Source organism: Ostrinia furnacalis, unplaced genomic scaffold (assembly GCF_004193835.3).
Source record: "Ostrinia furnacalis isolate ACB-3 unplaced genomic scaffold, ASM419383v2 OfSCF2649, whole genome shotgun sequence".
Classification (NCBI taxonomy): Eukaryota; Metazoa; Arthropoda; class Insecta; order Lepidoptera; family Crambidae; genus Ostrinia; species Ostrinia furnacalis.
Genome location: NW_021132888.1, coordinates 3768 through 22840, shown reverse-complemented (window position 1 = coordinate 22840; position 19073 = coordinate 3768). Strand labels below are relative to the sequence as shown.

The following is a 19073-nucleotide window of genomic DNA, read 5'->3' as shown; positions in this document are numbered from 1 at the left end:
CAATATATTAAATTATTGTAAGTATGTCGTTTAATGAATTTAACAATATTCTATCATATAAAATCTATATTACAAAAATTCTCATCTACGTCACCTAACAATGGACACGTCAATAAACAAAACGGAACGTCATAATAATATAATTTGACAGCTGTGCAAGAGAAAAGATTGGAGGATTGGATTGTGGATCGAATTTTACGGTCTAATTTGACTATTTTCTTTTAATTCAGTCTGTAAAAAGATGAAAAATTATTCTAATTATCACAAGCTGTTATTTATTTGCTAAAAAAAGAACAGGTAAATATTATATTTTGAAGTATCTCCCAAGTTTCTGGTCCTCTACGATGCCGGAATTTTGTTATGTTATTTTAATCCGAATACTTAACTAAATAAGTTTCCTGTGAGTCAAGAATTATATTTAATGCTGTAACAGATAATTATTCTTATTATAACCCCCGATAGGTGTGGTTTTGTAAAGTTAATGTACATTTTTTTTACAGAATTTTAATGGTAATTATTCATGTGTTGATAATGATTCTGTGATAAAATTAACCGGTTTGCAAAGGAAAAATTGGTCAAGATGAGGATCAGAAGACTTTCAGCATTGTTTTGGATGACATGTATCGTTGTATTCATATTCATCTTGTATGTGGTCACCGACTTGAGTTTCAAGTTGCCGAGTATCAAACCTGTGATGCAGGATTTGGATGATGTAAGTTACTAACATAGCATATAAAATTATTTGCATTGTTCCTTTACCTTCATTCAATGCCATAATGTTACTAATTTCTACAACAAACTTCTAAGTTTAAATATTGTTTTAGATTAAATGGTCAGCATTCGAGTCAAAGTTACGTCACATAGAGAATGAGTTAAATCAGCACCATGCCGTTGTGGGGGAGATAAAGTCAGCTGTAGACCAAATAGTCGTTCAGTCAGAGTACCAACAGCTACCGCCTAAAATATCCGAAGAAGAGCATCAAGAGAAACGAAGAGAACCAAAGATTAGAGAGTTCAAGGCTGTTGGTGATGAACCACCAAGAATGCACATGAAATTCAACGCGTCTCTATGCCCAATACAAACACAGTCAGTGCCTAAAACTGATGTTCAGGTAAAATGCTTGTTTATTGAATCAAAAATATCCTTTTCATCTTTGATAGTATTTTATATTTTGCAAAATAATTATATTGTTACATACAGTAAATTTTGATACTATGTCATGTCAAAAACATTATTATACTGTTAATTTTTTCTCCTATAGATGCTGTCTATGTATGAAAGAATAATGTTTGACGATAAAGACGGGGGAGTATGGAAACAAGGCTGGAATGTGGAGTATGATGAGAAGCAGTGGAATCAGAAAAACAAACTGAAAGTGTTTATTGTCCCACACTCACACAACGATCCAGGTAAATATTGTATGCTGTAGTGGTGGCTAGGGGAGTCTGGTATATTGGGCCGGCTGCAAAATTGTACCACCTTCATAAAACAATATGACTGATAATAATATAATCAATGTAATTAATTATGTGAGTCTGTCGCTATTACAGTTATTTACAAAATATTAAGGTGCTCCTGCTGGTCCAGCTGGTCCAATATACCCGACTTTCCCTTATGTATTAGCACAATGATATTAATGTACCTATTCTACATAATACATATACTTATATTTTTACTAATACTGCAGTCTGCAATTAGGTTGTTGTTTCATGGACTCTTAAGTTGCCTCAAATACTTAAAACGATTTCATCAATCACATTTTTGTGTACTATTTTCCTTATCACCTAAATTTTATGATTGAGGCAATAAAAGTTTAGAAATTAGTACAAGATTGGTGATAAAACCCAATTTAATTAGGTCTTTCACTCGAATGTAGTTCTTAAAGACATAACTGATAAAAGATAAAATACATTTGGGCTTTTTTGTGTTGACACTTGCTACTAACATATTGATTGTTATCTTTCTAATTGAAAATTAATCAGCAGTATGTTCCACTAATCTTATGATAACTGAAGCTGCACAGTATAGATGTGTGCCACACACAAAGACGCGGCGCCCCACCATAACCATTCTTCCGCTAATGTTTGAGTGTTATCGGTACTCGGTAAATTATCCATGAGTGCACACGCACACTACAATAATGACCCTTGGATTGCTCGGATCTAACTCCCCGCATCCCGCGCTTCCCTCGACCAAAAATTGGTGGGGCGCGTCTTCATACATAGATGGCACGATGTATGACAACAAAATGTGTTACTAATGAAATAGTCGTAAATATTCCATAATGGCATAAGCATAACTGTTAAAGATATTTTTTACGGTATTTTTGTTATATTTGGTGGTTTTTCATTAAAACTATATGATTCTGTAGGTTTATAGACAGATTTGTTTCAACTTGACTGGGATAGTAGGACAGCATATTGCATCCTTCTTTTGTATTCTGTTATTCAATGCAGGGAAGTTTTAAATTAGTAAATAGAGAGTGGATATGCTTAGAAATTAAATGCTATGTCAAATTAAAAAAACGCGAGCATTCTTTCGCGAACCAACTATTATTTTAAACTCAAGAGTCTTAAATAGCACAAAAGTTTTATCCCTTGCTTCCTCCGGTTGCCTAAACGCCACTGCTCACATATTTCAAGAAAATCGAACATCCTGCAAACACTCGCCAAATGTTTGGCGCGAAATTTTCGCAACAAGAGCAACATCAAACGTTCGTTCGTGTACTGAATGCTCCTGGACCCTGGTAAATATAAAACAATAAATAAATGCCCGCAGGATGGCTGAAAACATTCGAAAACTACTACAAAACACAAACTAAGGCTATATTCACAAATATGGTCGAGAAGCTGCCTGAAGGGATCGGCAGGAAGTTCATTTGGGCCGAAACCAGTTATTTGTCGCTATGGTGGAACTCTGACGCGACCGACAAAGAAAAAGCAATTTTCCAGAGGTAAGTGGCGATTACTTGACACAAATAATTAAAAATGGTAAAAAAAACTTCTCTAACTCTTCAAGTACCTACTAAAAAAAGCATTAAGATGTAGGGAAGTGGGAGTGGTTGTGGAAAAACAAAAAATAAAAATAATAAGTATAGCCTGACCAGGAACATAAAAACCCTGGCATAGAGGCGCTTCAATTGCATTTGATAGTGCAACACTGAGTACAGTCGTACCTGTGTTAAATTAATAGGCTAAATTTATGTATCAGGATTCAGGATTACGGGCTAATTTGATATTTTCATAAATTAACGAAAAAATATTAATAAAGGTAACCTGGTTTAAATAAATTAAATGAAACCATCAATCGAGCTAGTAGGATTTATTTTATTATTCATCAATAATCAAATTCAGAACTTAAATATTCAACTGCAATGTCTGCTCATGAACGCTTTAAACTCGGTACTTCTTTCCCAATTCCATAAAATTCAAAACTGAGAAAGTGACAAAAAACTTTATAAAATAGGTAACTAGTTGAAACAAACTACAGCTAATTTTCATAGTGGACTGTACTATACGATAAACATGTCAGTCAATTTGACAACCTTTGTCGGAAACATTATTCAATGAAAATATTGTCCGAACCCTTGGTATTTCTCTTCGACAAATACATTAACACATTGTGAACCACTTTTCTTTCACGACTATAAAAATATTTTAGCAATTTAATTCACAAAATCAATTGCACACATTTAAAATAAAGTTTGTTTACACTTTGACAGCAATAGACTGACATGCAAGGTGACATGTTAATGAAGTTTTCAGTAACTGTTGCCATTAAAAGAAATTAGTACCATTAGTTTTCCGCAACATGGCGAGGGTTTTTATGTTCCTGGTCAGGCTATAACACCAATTTCTTCTCAACGCCAGGACGTTTAGTATGTTTGTTTACTGCCTAACCTCCTTTTGGGTTAGTCTTTGAGTATTAAGAATCTCCTTCGTTCGCCATTTTCTGTTTAATTAATGAAACTATGTTTCAGCTTGGTAAACTCAGGAAAAATTGAAATAGTCACCGGCGGCTGGGTGATGAATGACGAAGCCAACTCCCACTGGATGTCCGTCATCCAGCAGTTGACCACCGGCCACCAGTGGCTCATCGACAATTTGGGGTACATCCCTAAGAACCACTGGTCCATCGACCCTTTCGGCTACTCCAGTTCGCAGCCCTATCTGCTGAAATTAGCGGGCTTCGAAAACTCCCTAATCCAACGAGTACATTATAGAATAAAAAAAGAATTGGCGCTAAATAGACAATTGGAGTTCAAGTGGCGGCAATTGTGGGGTGAGTAATATGAAAACTGACACGACATTTAATACTGATTTGCACTGGATTTTTTGTAAATGATGACTGTTTCAGATGGAGTCGGCAAGACTGATATGTTCACACATTTGATGCCTTTCTACTCATACGATGTGCCTCATACTTGTGGCCCAGATCCAAAGGTATTTTGAGCAACATAATTAAGAATATTTGACACATTTTGTAACTTTTACGGTTGTTTTAAAAATATTTATATTTTTAGGTCTGCTGTCAATTCGATTTTAAAAGGCTGCCGGGTAATGGTGTCACTTGCCCTTGGGGTACACCGCCCAGAAAAATTATACACAAAAACGTGGACGAAAGGTAAGATACCGCTTTGTCACTTTGTCACATTTTAAGAACAGTTACTTTGGGTATGTTCCGATATAGTACTGCGAGCTCTGCTATCACTGGTAAGTGTGAGCTCACGCACCCAGCAGTGATCGCAGTGCTATATTAGAACATACTTTATACAACCCGATCGAGCTAACTGCGCACCTCGTTGAAATGCAACTTTCCCTCGCACTCACCCGCACACCTCGCCGCGTTTACCCCATCCGTACTAGAGTGTCGATGTGACGTCACGGCCGGCAGTTGCCAGGCCAGTTAACTAAAGCCTGATCCGTGAGCACGTAGAATTTTGTCCAATGACCCCAAGCTACCCATCCTTATCGCTCGCGCGTAATTATATTGTGCTCACGGACCAGGCTTTAGACAGGGTTGTATCTGCTATCTGCCATAGTCTTTTGGTTTGCCTATATTGTGGACAATCTAAATTCAACTTTCTTACTAACCATCATCATCATTTCAGCCATAGGACGTCCACTGCTGAACATAGGCCTCCCCCAATGATTTCCACATTGGCCGGTTGGTGGCGGCTTGCATCCAGCGCCTTCCTGCTACCTTTATAAGGTCGTTGGCCCATCTTGTGGGTGGACGTCCTACGCTACGCTTTCCGGTACGAGGCTTCCACTCCAGAACCTTACCCATCGGCCGTCAGTTCTGCGTACTATTTGCCCTGCCCATTGCCACTTCAGCTTCATGCTAATGTGAAGTCACGACCGCCAGGTGCACGGTTGAGTTAACTGCCCACCTGATTATATCTGCCAGGTTTCTTTGGTTTATCTACATTGTTAGCAATGTAAATTAAACCTTCGTACTTACCAATAAGCCTCAAATTGCAGGTCGGGTCTGATCCTAGACCAGTGGCGCAAGAAGGCCCAGCTGTACCGCAGCAACGTAGTCCTGGCGCCTCTAGGCGACGACTTCCGCTACGACCGCGCCAACGAATGGGACAACCAGTACCAGAACTACGAGATGATCATAGACTACATCAATAATAACGACGCGTGGAACGCTGAGGTGAGTCCTTAATCTATCTAAATCAGTGGTTCTTAACCTTTAAGTCATGAGGGACCATTTTACCAAATTTCTGTCTTGTCAGGGACCACCTCATAATCGGTCAAAACCAGTTTGACTGCAAAAATCTGTTAAAGTGGTCCGGGGACCACCGGTTAAGAACCACTGATCTAAATCTAATATTATTATTATATGTATAAAAGAAGAAACTGACTGACTGACTGACATATCAACGCACAGCCTAAACGGCTAAACGTAGGCACTTGAAATTTGGAAGGGACGTAGCTTAGGTACCGTAGAGGTGCACTAAGAAAGGAATTCCCGAAATTCCCACGGGATCGGGAATTAGCGGGAAAATCCTTTTGTATGAAAAATCTAAACCGCTTAGAGGCTTGAAATTTGGCATGCAGGTACCTTAGTAAACTTACAGCTTAGTTACAACAGGATATTGCAAAATTCCCACGGGAACGGGAGTTAGCGGGAAAAAACATTTTGTCGGCCGTTTGGTGTAGTGGTTCAGAACGGACTACTATGCCGAGAGGTCCCGGGTTCGATTCCCGGCCGAGCAGAAATTGAAATGATGAATTTTAATTTCTGTGACGGGTCTGGGTGTGACTATGTATGATATTTATGTATTTAAAAAAAAAAAGTATATAAGTAGTATATCCGTTAAGCTAGCACCCATAACACAAGCATTAAGTTGCTTACTTTGGGGCTAGCTGGCGTTGTGTGAAATTGTCCAAGATTTAAAAAAAAAAAAAAAACATTTGTATGAAAAAATCTAAACCGCGTAAGATAGATGAAGGGGGTAAAACGGGATCCACGCGTACCAAGTCGCGGGTGGCCGCTAGTAATACATATTTCATTCGTCGTTTCAGCCAAATGACGTCCACTGCTGGACAAAGGCCTCTCCCAAGGATTTCCACAATGACCGGTACTGCGCTGCCTGCCTCTAAGTTCTTTCCGCGACCTTCACCAGATCGTCGGTCCACCTAGTGGGAGGCCTGCCCACGCTACGTCTTCCGGCTCGAGAACTTTTCTGCCCCAACGGCCATCGTCTCTACGTGCTATGTGCCCGCCCACTGCCACTTGATTTTAGCAACTCTGCGAGCTATGTCGATCGCTTTGGTTCTCCTGCGTATCTCCTCATTTCTGAGTCGATCACGCAGGGAAACTCCGAGCATAGCACGCTCCATCGCCCTTTGGGTGACCTGGAGCCATCTTATGAGGCCCATAATCAGCGACATATTTCATTACGTGTGGTGTTTCTGCCAAATAATTACAAAGTTATAGTGCATTGAAGTTCCGCGCGACGTCACAAAGTGCTGCACTTTTACGGCACTCACTGACGTCACGGGCCTTTTTTCTAAACTTTGGCACGGTTTATCTCTTTACATTTTCATTAGTTTTAAAAAGTAAAAATACGTGTTGAGTAGTTTTTGATAAGCTAACTGACGGACTAATTAAAACTCTTGCTTTTTTACCCAAGAAACGCGCCAATTATTGACATGAAGCCATTAAAGCGTGTGCAGCAATAACCATTGCATTTATGCTGGAATATATTTCGTTGACAGGTCCAATTCGGCACCCTCCACGACTACTTCAAAGCGGTCCACGACGAGATCAAGATGTCGGACTTCCCGGTCCTTTCCGGAGACTTCTTCACATATGCTGATAGGAACCAGCACTACTGGAGCGGATATTACACGTCCAGGCCGTTCTATAAGAACATGGACAGAGTTCTGCTGGCTTATGTGAGGTAACTAACTATGTTTCTTAAATCTTGCAATTATTATAAACTAGCTTTCCGCCCGCGGCTTCGCCCGCGTGGAATTTTGTCTGTCACAGAAAAACTTTATCGCGCGCGTCCCTGTTTCAAAAACCGGGATAAAAACTATCCTATGTTCTTTCCCGGGACTCAAACTATCTCTATGCCAAATTTCATCAAAATCGGTTGCGAGGTTTAAGCGGGAAAGCGTAACAGACAGACAGACAGACAGACAGAGAGACAGACAGACAGACAGAGTTACTTTCGCATTTATAATATTAGTTGGTTTCGTTTGACGTTAGCTTCAGTGCAGGAGATAAATTATCATTTTCTCTGAGTTATTTTGACTCAGGATTGCCAAATTGCATCACCTATGGTTAAAATTTGACCATTTTTAAGAAGATCCTATCTTTAGCCTGCTAAAACCTTGACTGATGAGTCTATAATTTAATATCTTGGTCAAATCTAAGTTTATTACTAACATAGGGATACCACTTTGTTACTAATACACTACGTTGCAATGCGCAACGGGGACATCAGCATGCGATCGACATCAGCATAAAACGAAAACAAGCCTAAGAGCTGGTCCAGATGTCTGGCAGTCGGGCGTTTTGTCGATCGTGCATATGGATCAAATATATGAACCTCTAGTACATTGGTTCCCAAACTTATTTGAGACGCGCCCCCTTTCGACCATACAAACATTTCTGCGCCCCTCCTTCTCCAGTCAAGATTATTAATTGGTCGTATCGAGCAGTCCGGAATGCATTCTCTCAGCGGTCGCAGGATTTTTATACTTAAGTACCTAAGTACACAGATGGCCCGCGCCCCCCCTTTAAAGGTCTTTGTGCGCCCCCCACTTTGGGAACCAATGCTCTAGTACCTCACGATCGCACGCTTCGAAACGCGCTATTAAACGCGTCATTTTCACTCAATTCTTATTCTAAGCAGCTTGTCTAAAACTATACTTAGTAATCTTTCTTTCTACCCACCAGAGCAGCAGAAACAATCACAGCGCAAGCCACAGCGAGCGCTTCGGTGACGTACATCATGTCTCTACAACTGCGCGACCGAGTGGAACAAGCCCGGCGCGCGCTCGCCTTGTTCCAGCACCACGACGGCGTCACCGGCACCTCCCGGGATGAAGTACGCGAGGACTACGCCAAGAAGTGAGCCTCCTGTGTACTCTAGATAGTGACGTCACAGCGGCTGCGGCCTCACAGGCCTCGCTCGCACTGTTCCAGCACCACGACGGCGTCACCGGCACCTCCCGCCACTATGAATGGACTCATCAAGGCTATCGTCTCGCCAGATGGGACCACCATGCCCGTGCATATGGACTTTGTGCAGTAAGTGATAGAGTTCAAAGTTCACCATCATCAGGTCATTTACAAAGGTACAATAGACAGTTGATCTACCCAACATATATATCGAGCAGCCGACGGCGCGCCTTACTGAAGACATCACAGTCCAGGCCACCAACGGGACAAGAGTCGTCGCCACTATGAATGGACTCATCAAGGCAATAGTCTCGCCCGACGGGACCACCATGCCGGTGCATATGGACTTTGTGCAGTAAGTTATAGAGTTCAAAGTTCATTAATAGACAGTGGATCTGCCAAAGATGTTCCCTATCGAGCAGCCGACGGCGCGTCTAACAGAAGACATTACAGTCCAAGCTACCAACGAGACAAGAGTTGTTGCCACTATGAATGGACTCATCAAGGCTATCGTCTCGCCAGATNTCCCGGGACGAAGTGCGCGAGGACTACGCCAAGAAGTGAGACCTTAGCACTCTAGAGTGGTTTCGCACCCAGTCCGAATCCGCGTAAATATCCGTAGTAGTCCGCAGTAGTCGTAAGGCTGGTTTTAGTGCCACGCGGACCGTCCGGTGCGGACCCGCTCCGCACGGCCAATCTGTATGAACTTCTAGGGAGCGATTTAGAGTAATGCGGTCCGGAGGAACCGCTGCGGTCCCTAGAAGTTCATACAGATCGGCTATGCGAAGCGATCCGCACTGACAGTCCGCGTGACACTAAAACCAGCCTAAAACTATTGGTATGGTATTTTAATCACTAGATCCGACTTCTCTAGTTAGTTTTCTAGCTCCGTATTTTGACGGATTCGGATCAGACTTAATGTGAAACCGTTCACAGTGTGCATCTAGAAAGTAAAACGCGTCATGTGGCTGCTGCGTGGCGGCTAGTCATACATATCACGCCACATACATAAAAAATAAATATTTAGAGTTAATATACGTGTCAATTACCATTATCAAGGGTCAAGCTGAGAGTTACAGATAGCGCAATTTTCTAACTTGTGGATGGAGTATCTAAATCAACTTTCCCTCGAGATTCCTAATATTTGGTTCAGTTTCTTATTAGCTGCACTTAACCACCGATTTTTATGTCACTTTTGTACTATTTTAGGTTCTATAAAGGTAATATAAATCCTTTTCATTTCAGAATGCTAACTGCCATCAAATACTCCCAATCGGCGATCCAACAGGCAGCTTACTACTTGCTCAAACAGCCTCAAGTTCAGGACCAAACTCAGGAGGACATATTCTTCGACGTCGACGACATCTGGCGGCGCCACGATGAGATCCCAGCTCGGATCACTATCGCTCTGGATGTGGTGTCTCCTTCTAGAAGACTGGTGCTGTATAATGCGCTCAGCTTCAAGCGGCATGAGATCTTGACTGTCTTCGTTTCTACGCCTCACGTTGAGGTGAGTATCCTTTATCATATTCTTTGGCGTCGACGACATCTGGCGGCGCCACGATGAGATTCCGGCGCGGATCACTATCGCTTTGGATGTGGTGTCTCCTTCTAGAAGACTGGTGCTGTATAATGCGCTTAGTTTCAAGAGACACGAGATTCTGACTGTATTCGTTTCTACGCCTCACGTTGAGGTGAGTACTGTCAACTGTTTACTTACAGTGATTCGTTGATGGAAGTGACATTTGACCATCGCATTGGATGTCGTGTCTCCTTCTAGAATACTGGTGCTACGCTCAGCTTCAAGAGACGAGATCTTGACTGTGTTTGTGTCCACGCCTTTTTGCTGAGCCTTTTCAGCATGCCTCAATTATGTTAAATATGTATGCACCTAAATGTTATATCCTACTTCCTACTAATATTATAAATGCGAAATTTTGGATGTCTGGATGTTTGTTACTCTTTCACGCAAAAACTACTGAACGGATTTTGATGAAACTTTACAGTATTATTGTTTATAACCCAGAATAACATATAGGCTATAATTTATGACGATCTGTGACAAACTAAATTTCACGCGGGTGAAGCCGCGGCAAAAGCTAGTTACTGATAAATGTAATTAATTTATTACTTTTACCTCGACTGTCGGGAATTATTCATAATAACCGGCGATTATTAATAATTTTCAATTTATCACATTTAGGGCTGCTTTTTCAATCATCGGATAACTTTTAACTGAAGAATAAGTTTGGCATGTTGACAGTTTCAGTATGGGAAATATGTCAAAATGACAAGTTTATTCTTCAGTTAAAAGTTAACTGATGATTGAAAAATCAGCCCTTACCGTAGCATATGCACCCAAATGTTATATCCTGAATAAAGAAATTCTATTTTCAAGGATTTCCACAATGAAGCATTGCAAATTTGTTTTAATTATATTCTATTCTCAAGGATTTCCACAATGAAGCATTGCAAATTTGAAATTGGAAGTGAATTTGAAAGTGGAAATCCTTGAGAATAGAATATAATTAAAATTATATTCTATTCTCAAGGATTTCCACAATGGAGCTTTAAATAAATGTTTATTTCAGGTGTTCGACCCCGACGGCAGCCCTATAATGGCCCAGGTGTCTCCCGTCGTGGCGGGAGAGAAGCGGCTCGGCTTTGCTGCCAACAAGTTCCAGCTGTCCTTCCCCGTCACCGTGGAGCCGTTAGCGCTCACCATCTACACGGTGTCGCTGCGAGACAACATGAGCATCAATAAGTAAGTCATATTATTATGGCGCAGTTCCACTATGCGCGAACTTGATTGAACACAAGCGGGAAGTATGGGCGGCACACGGCGAACCGCATGTTTACACTATCTGGTTAGATCAAGTTCGCTCATAGTGTAACTGCGCCAATAGAGTAATGAAACCTGTAAATGAGGACTATCGTTTTGGTGTTCACCAGTTGGCGCCACTGCAAAGTAAGGTCAAAGGTCCTGTCACTTGCTAGTGAATAAGACAGTGATGCCAACTGGTGGACAATGAAGCGGTAGGAAGACTATCGCATTTGCACTCACCAAGATGGCGCCACTTTAGAGTAGGGTCATGTTAATCGCCAATGGTGCAAACTATTAAATCTAAAAACGATTGTCCTCATTGATATAATTTTTATGAGCTGTCAAAACGCGACGCTCCCATTGATTTTTTATGACGTAATGACGTAATCAGTTGGTGAACTCAATTGGCTTCTGTCTTCTGTGTCCTCAACAGATACACATCCTACTCCCGTATCCGCGTCTACAATGCGGACTACTGGACGGTGGACTTACCCAAGATGTTCCCTATTGAGCAGCCGACGGCGCGTCTTACAGAAGACATCACAGTCCAAGCCACCAACGGTACAAGAGTCGTCGCCACTATGAATGGACTCATCAAGGCTATCGTCTCGCCAGATGGGACCACCATGCCGGTGCATATGGACTTTGTGCAGTAAGTGATAGGGTTTAAAGTCATTTGCAACGATGTAATAGACAGTAGATCTGCCCAAGATGTTCCCTATCGAGCAGCCGACGGCGCGCCTTACTGAAGACATCACAGTCCAAGCCACCAACGGAACAAGAGTCGTTGCCACTATGAATGGACTCATCAAGGCAATAGTCTCGCCAGACGGGACCACCATGCCGGTGCATATGGACTTTGTGCAGTAAGTGTTAGAGTTCAAAGTACATTATCATCATCAGGTCACTTATAAAGGTACAAGACTGTGGATCTCCCCAAGATGTTCCCTATCGAGCAGCCGACGGCGCGCCTTACTGAAGACATTACAGTCCAGGCCACCAACGGGACAAGGGTCGTCGCCACTATGAATGGACTCATCAAGGCTATCGTCTCGCCATATAGGATCATCAAGGCTATCGTCTCGCCATATAGGATCATCAAGGCTATCGTCTCGCCAGATGGGACCACCATGCCCGTGCATATGGACTTTGTGCAGTAAGTGATAGAGTTCAAAGTTCACCATCATCAGGTCACTTACAAAGGTACAAGACTGTGCCCAAGATGTTCCCTATCGAGCAGCCGACGGCGCGTCTAACAGAAGACATTACAGTCCAAGCTACCAACGGGACAAGAGTCGTTGCCACTATGAATGGACTCATCAAGGCTATCGTCTCGCCCGACGGTACCACCATGCCGGTGCATATGGACTTTGTGCAGTAAGTGATAGAGTTCAAAGTACATTATCATCATCAGGTCACTTACAAAGGTACAAGACTGTGGATCATCCTAAGATGTTCCCTATCGAGCAGCCGACGGCGCGCCTTGCTGAAGACATTACAGTCCAGGCCACCAACGGAACAAGAGTCGTCGCCACTATGAATGGACTCATCAAGGCTATCGTCTCGCCAGACGGGACCACCATGCCCGTGCATATGGACTTTGTGCAGTAAGTAATAGAGTTCAAAGTCCATTACCATCACCATGAGATCGTTTAATCTTCGCTGCAGAAGCACCGCTATACCGCTGCATATGAACTTTATGCAGTAAGTATGAGTTTGCACAGTTAATTATAATTATAATCAGGTCATTTAGAGTAACTGTAGGAACTCCCTAGTTCTACATTGCTTTGATTGAAGATTGTTTTTTCTTTGAATCTTTGGATGACCGTGCTAGTTAAGGCACATTTATGAATAGTGAAGTTACAAAATCATAGCTCATCAGTTAGTACAATTGATTTATATGCGTTATAGGAGCCTTTGTCCAGCTGTGGACGTCATTTAGCTAAAACGATGAAATGGTTTATAGGTAGTATTTCTTCCACTTATGGAAACCAAGCTGTAATTGCCCATACTTTTAAAAATGTACACTAAAAAAATTCTTTAAACGCTGTTAGTTTTCTAAGGAAATAAATAAACAATTTTATATTCCAGATACGACTCGCAAAAGGCTCAAGACAACAACAGCGGCGCGTACTTGTTCATTCCGTCGGGACCCGCGCAGCCCGTCAAGACCGACGCATACCCCGAGATCGTGGTCACTGAAGGCATGTACAAGGCTACGTTATACGCCGGGCTTGTAGGACCGAAGGCTGCAGAAATAGTCCTTGCGGTGAGTGGAAATAACTGTTATTTCGTTCAGGTAGAGCAGATTATGATGGACGCCTTCTCCGAGATCAACCGAAACAACAACATACAACGAGAAACGTTGTACGCCGGGCTTATGGGCTGCAGAAATAGTGCTTTCGGTAAGTTGACTACTACAGTTTATTTCGTCCAGTTACAACAGATTTAGATAGCCAGTCAAGATTGATGCCTTCTCTGTACACCGGCCTCCTGGGACCGAGGGCCGCTAGAATAGTCCTTGCGGTGAGTCAATAAGCACTATTTCGTTCAGCTTGGAAAAAATAACTATCATCTGCCAGCCAGTCGGTAAAAAAACGACGCTTTCCCTGAGATCGTGGTCACTGAAGGCATGTACAAGGCTACGTTATACTCAGGGTTTGTGGGACCGTGGGCCGCTGAAATAGTCCTTGCGGTGAATGGAAATATGTAACTGTTGTTTGTTTTGTCTAGCTAGCTAGTCAGGACCGACGCTTTCCCTGAGATATTGGTCACTGAAGGCATGTACAAGGCCACGTTATACGCCGGGCTTGTGGGACCGAGGGCTGCTGAAATAGTCCTTGCGGTGAGTGGAAATAACTGTTATTTCGTTCAGGTAGAGCAGATTATGATGGACGCCTTCTCCGAGATCAACCGAAACAACAACATACAACGAGAAACGTTGTACGCCGGGCTTATGGGCTGCAGAAATAGTGCTTTCGGTAAGTTGACTACTACAGTTTATTTCGTCCAGTTACAACAGATTTAGATAGCCAGTCAAGATTGATGCCTTCTTTGAGATAGTGGTCACTGAAGGCATGTACAAGGCCACGTTATACGTCGGGCTTGTGGAACCGAGGGCCGCTGAGATAGTCCTTGCGGTGAGTTGATAAAAACTGATCAATCAGTCTAGCTGGTAAAGCAGTGAGCTAAATAAATCTATTTCCGGTCGGTGCTTATCTTTCGACCACTTTTTGTCTCAACAGCCATGAGTTGAAGTGGATTTCATTCGTCCGTTTCAGCCAAATCACGTCCACTGCTGGACAAAAGGCCTCCCGCCAAGGACTTTCACAACGACCGGTATTGCACTGCCCGCATTGGATCAAATGAATTAAACCGCAGTGTCTTTTGTTCTTCCAGCTCCCTATTCATTGTCATCGATAGATCACGGTGCAAAACAGCCCGTTGAAATGCCTTTGTTTGTTTTTCACGTTCCCTATACATTGCTGAGCAGCCATCTACACCTCCTATACGTCCCCATACATTGTCATCAACAGATCACGGTGTACAACAACCCGTCGCTGCCGCAGAGCGAGGTGGAAGTCAGCAACACGCTGCTCATCGATCCGGCGGCCGACGACCTTGAGCTGGCCGCGCGATTCTCCACCGGCATCAAGAACGGAGACGTGTTCTATACGGACCTTAATGGCATGCAGGTAAGAAAATGTGATGAAATATGTTTATTCAATTTTGACCATTTGGCAGTTACATATGTCAAATAATTAAAAAGAGGCATTAATTCAGGTAAAACTTTAAAGTAAGTTTTTCATTACTGTGGCAGTGGGAATGTGACATGCGATTGCGCCGTTTGTCTCGAAGTTGTTTATTTTAGATATTGTTTAGGATTACTTCAGATGTAACTGAGTAGGTTTCTATAATAGTGGCGCGTAGAGTGGTGTGACGTGACAGTGCTGTCATGATCCTAGTATTCCTAATTTTTGCTACCTTACCGCATTTTTGCTACGATAAATAGCAGCGGGCTATTTATCGTAGTAAAAATGCCCTTCCACTGTGCAATATGCCCGTAGTTACACTGCACATAAACGCTGTTGAATAAAATGTTATTTCGATTGAAAAGCTGGAAGACTGAAAGTCTCATGATTTGCGCTCACCACAGCAACGTAAATCTACTTTTAAGTAAGCGAGAGTTAGCAACTGTTTTTTTTTATCTTTGGACTTCTATGATTTCAGATGATAAAGCGACGGTACATGGACAAGATCCCGCTGCAAGCAAACTTCTACCCGCTCCCAGCCGCTGCCTACATCGAAGACGACGCTAACCGCTTCACCGTACTTACGTCCACGCCGCTTGGTATGGCGGCGCTGCAGCCCGGACAGATCGAGGTAAGGACGTGATTTATTTGCAATCTTGCATCTGAAATGCAGGAAATCCCTGCAACTCTTATATCGAAAGATATCAACTAATGAAAATAAGCCATTATGCCAAAGAAGTGACTCAAATTTCATTACAATAGAAACTTCTGAGCAAGATCATAATCATATTATCCTATTATCATAGAAAGAATAAACTCTTAGCAAGAGCTTCGATTAGTTTGAGGTTAAATGACGCTGTATGACATATGTCTGAGAATAATTATTATTCAGGGAATACAGAACTCTATTCCAATAACCATAAGTTCCCAAATCGTCCCTAGATAATGCAAGACCGACGCTTGTCGTATGAACAACGATAACTGCGACATGAACTCATTCAAATAATTCGAAACTCTATTCCAAATAGCATATGTTCCCAAATGGTTCGTTTTATGATGATACAAGACGGGAGACTGTTACATTAATATATCATTCATGGAACCTTAATTCGTACTACATAATGTTCTAAATCGTCCGCAGATAATGCAAGACCGGCGCCTGTCGCGCGACGACAACCGCGGCATGAACCAGGGCGTATTGGACAACGTGCGCACGCGACACACCTTCCGCCTGATAGTAGAACGCGCCTCACATCCTTGCCAGGTACGCTACTTCTTTTTTCTTAGCCTTGGCGCAGACCACCAACTTTTAATTGGCCGACAGTTGAGCCCGATTCTAATTTGTATGTAGAATCGGCCGATACCAAATCGACGTATTGTGCGCACTTCATACAGTCATGTCCATACTGATTAACTGCCTAGTAGGTCTGCGCCTAGGCTTAATAGCAGAGTGGGTTTCCACAATACCTCCAGATCAGTTGACAACACCAGTCGAGGCTTTTGCATCGTGTTTTAAACGCAATTTATTTAATAATAATGACTCAGTCAAAGGCGTATCTAGTAGGTGCCCTGTTGCATTTGATGCATACCCTACAACACGCGCGGCGAATCTTATGCACTCGGTCAAAAAGTTTGCATCGCTTTGGGAATCACTTCATCATCACTATCACTAAGTAATTTACTCTCTACTGCAGGAGGATGACATTACACTCCCTAATTTGCCAAAGGCAAATGGAGGATTTGATTTGGCCTATATTCAGCACGCAGTCTAACATAGGCTGTGAAGGCATGATGTTCGCATATTTGTCTCTTATGCCCGTTTTCACCATCAATCCCTAATTTTTAATCCTTCAAGACTATTATGAAAACAAAATGTCTGTTATGTTTACCATAGAGATCACTTAAAAATTAGGGATTGATGGTGGAAACGGGCATTAATCGCCTTTTATGACAACCACAAGAAGATTAGAATTGGTCCTTTACTACTTTGCCGAAACCACACAGTACAGGACGAAACGAAGTAATTAATTAACTTATGAAATTGGAAACAACTCTTGTATTCTTCAATCCACTTCACAAAGTTACACAACCAATGCTTTAGTGCATTAAGTTCGCCTTATGTACAAATTTATTTTGGCATAAAAGTTTAAATAAATAAATAAATAAACCAATACCAGAACTATACAACTTCATTGCACGATTCTCGTTGACAGAAGAAGCCAGCAGACCACCCCAGCGGCTTCCTGACCCTCGGCTCGCACGTGGCGCAGCAGACGCTGCTGCAGCCTCTCCTCACCATGCACTACTCCGCGAGGGAAGACGCGGCGAGACCTACCTACTCGCGCTCGCTCGTCAACATGGCCGACCTCGTGCTCGCTTCCTACCGCTCGCACGTCACTGCCAAGGTAAGAAATACCTCCTCCAGCACGACTAAAAATTAAGATACACCCTCCATTGCGACTAAAAAGTAAGAAACATCCTGCAGCAAGCAAGAGTAAAACGTAAGAAACATCCTCCAGCGCGACTAAAAAGTACGATACACCCCCTACCACAACTCAGTAACAACAAGAATTAACTATGTTCCTAAACAATCAGTCTACAATACACTACTCCACGCGGCAAGACGCAGTGTAGCCTACCTACCGCTCGCACTGACAAGGTAACAAACAAGAAACACCCTCCACCAAAATTGTCAAAGCGCAATGAACTGTATTGTCAATCTATCAAAGGCTACAATGCACTACTCCGCGCGCTCGCTCGTCAATGTGGCCGACGTCATAGAAGAAACTAGCCAGCAGAGCACCCTAGTGGCTTCCTGACCCTCGGCTCGCACGTAGCGCTGCAGACGCTGCTACAGCCGCTCGTCGCCATGCACTACTCCGCGAGGGAAGACGCGGCCAGACCCACCTACTCGCGCTCGCTCGTCAACATGGCCGACCTCGTGCTCGCTTCCTACCGCTCGCACGTCACTGCCAAGGTAAGAAACATCTTCTAAAGCACGACTAAAAATTAAGATACACCCTCCATTGCGACTAAAAAGTAAGAAACACCCCTCAGCGCGACTAAAAAGTACGATACACCCTCTACCACAAATCAGTAACAACAAGAATGAGCTATGTTCCTAAACAATCAGTCTACAATACACTACTCCACGCGGCAAGACGCAGACGCCTACCTACCGGCCGCACTGACAAGGTAACAAACAAGAAACACCCTCCACCAAAACTGTCAAAGCATAATGAGCTGTATTGTCAATCTATTAAAGGCTACAATGCACTACTCCGCGAGCTTGCTCAATGTGGTCGACGTCATAGTAAAAACCACCGGAGCATCCCACCGGCTTCCTGACTCTCGCTGCAGCCGCTCGTCGCCNTCGTGGTCACTGAAGGCATGTACAAGGCCACGTTATACGCCGGGCTTGTGGGACCGAAGGCTGCTGAAATTGTCCTTGCGGTGAGTGATAAACACTACTTTATTTCGTCCAGCTTGGAAAAATTAACTGTCATCTGTCCAGCCTTTAGGTTCAGAATGTCCGATTCCCGAAATGTAATTTCCAGAAATGTCCCGTTCCCGAAACGTCCAATTCCCAAAATGTCCAATCTACTATTATGATGGGTTTGTTAAATAAGTCCTCATAGCCTTTCTTGTACAAGGCCACGTTATATTGTACGCCGGGCGCCGGGCTTGTAGGACCGAGGGCCGCTGGAATAGTCCTTACGGTGAGTCAATTAGCACTATTTCGTTCAGCTTGGAAAAAATAACTGTCATCTGCCAGCCAGTCGGTAAAAGAACGACGCATACCCCGAGATCGTGGTCACTGAAGGAATTTACAAGGCCACGTTATACGCCG

The 19073-nt window shown here is 42.9% G+C and overlaps 1 protein-coding gene across 1 annotated transcript; it reads left to right on the top strand.

Moving 5' to 3' along the window:
• Positions 1 to 164: 164 nt before the first annotated feature.
• alpha-Man-IIa (alpha-mannosidase 2) lies at positions 165 to 18042 on the top strand. Its single transcript, XM_028309183.1, has 20 exons — positions 165 to 297; positions 501 to 712; positions 825 to 1112; positions 1263 to 1410; positions 2780 to 2954; positions 3981 to 4282; positions 4358 to 4443; positions 4524 to 4624; positions 5485 to 5662; positions 7234 to 7418; positions 8423 to 8596; positions 9893 to 10157; positions 11239 to 11411; positions 11905 to 12123; positions 13563 to 13740; positions 15008 to 15166; positions 15702 to 15854; positions 16365 to 16487; positions 17437 to 17628; positions 17953 to 18042. The coding sequence occupies exons 2-20, from the start codon at positions 581 to 583 to the stop codon at positions 18040 to 18042; spliced, it is 3321 nt and encodes a 1106-aa protein (XP_028164984.1). The 5' UTR covers positions 165 to 297; positions 501 to 580.
• The last annotated feature ends 1031 nt before the right edge of the window (positions 18043 to 19073 follow it).

What these genes read in the sequence shown, in the direction of transcription:
- alpha-Man-IIa (XM_028309183.1), top strand. Translation starts at nt 581, where the DNA reads ATGAGGATCAGAAGACTTTCAGCATTGTTTTGGATGACATGTATCGTT. An exon ending in CACAAAAACGTGGACGAAAG is followed by an intron (nt 4,625 to 5,484) that starts GTAAGATACCGC and finishes CTCAAATTGCAG; the next exon opens with GTCGGGTCTGATCCTAGACC. An exon ending in TTTCTACGCCTCACGTTGAG is followed by an intron (nt 10,158 to 11,238) that starts GTGAGTATCCTT and finishes TGTTTATTTCAG; the next exon opens with GTGTTCGACCCCGACGGCAG.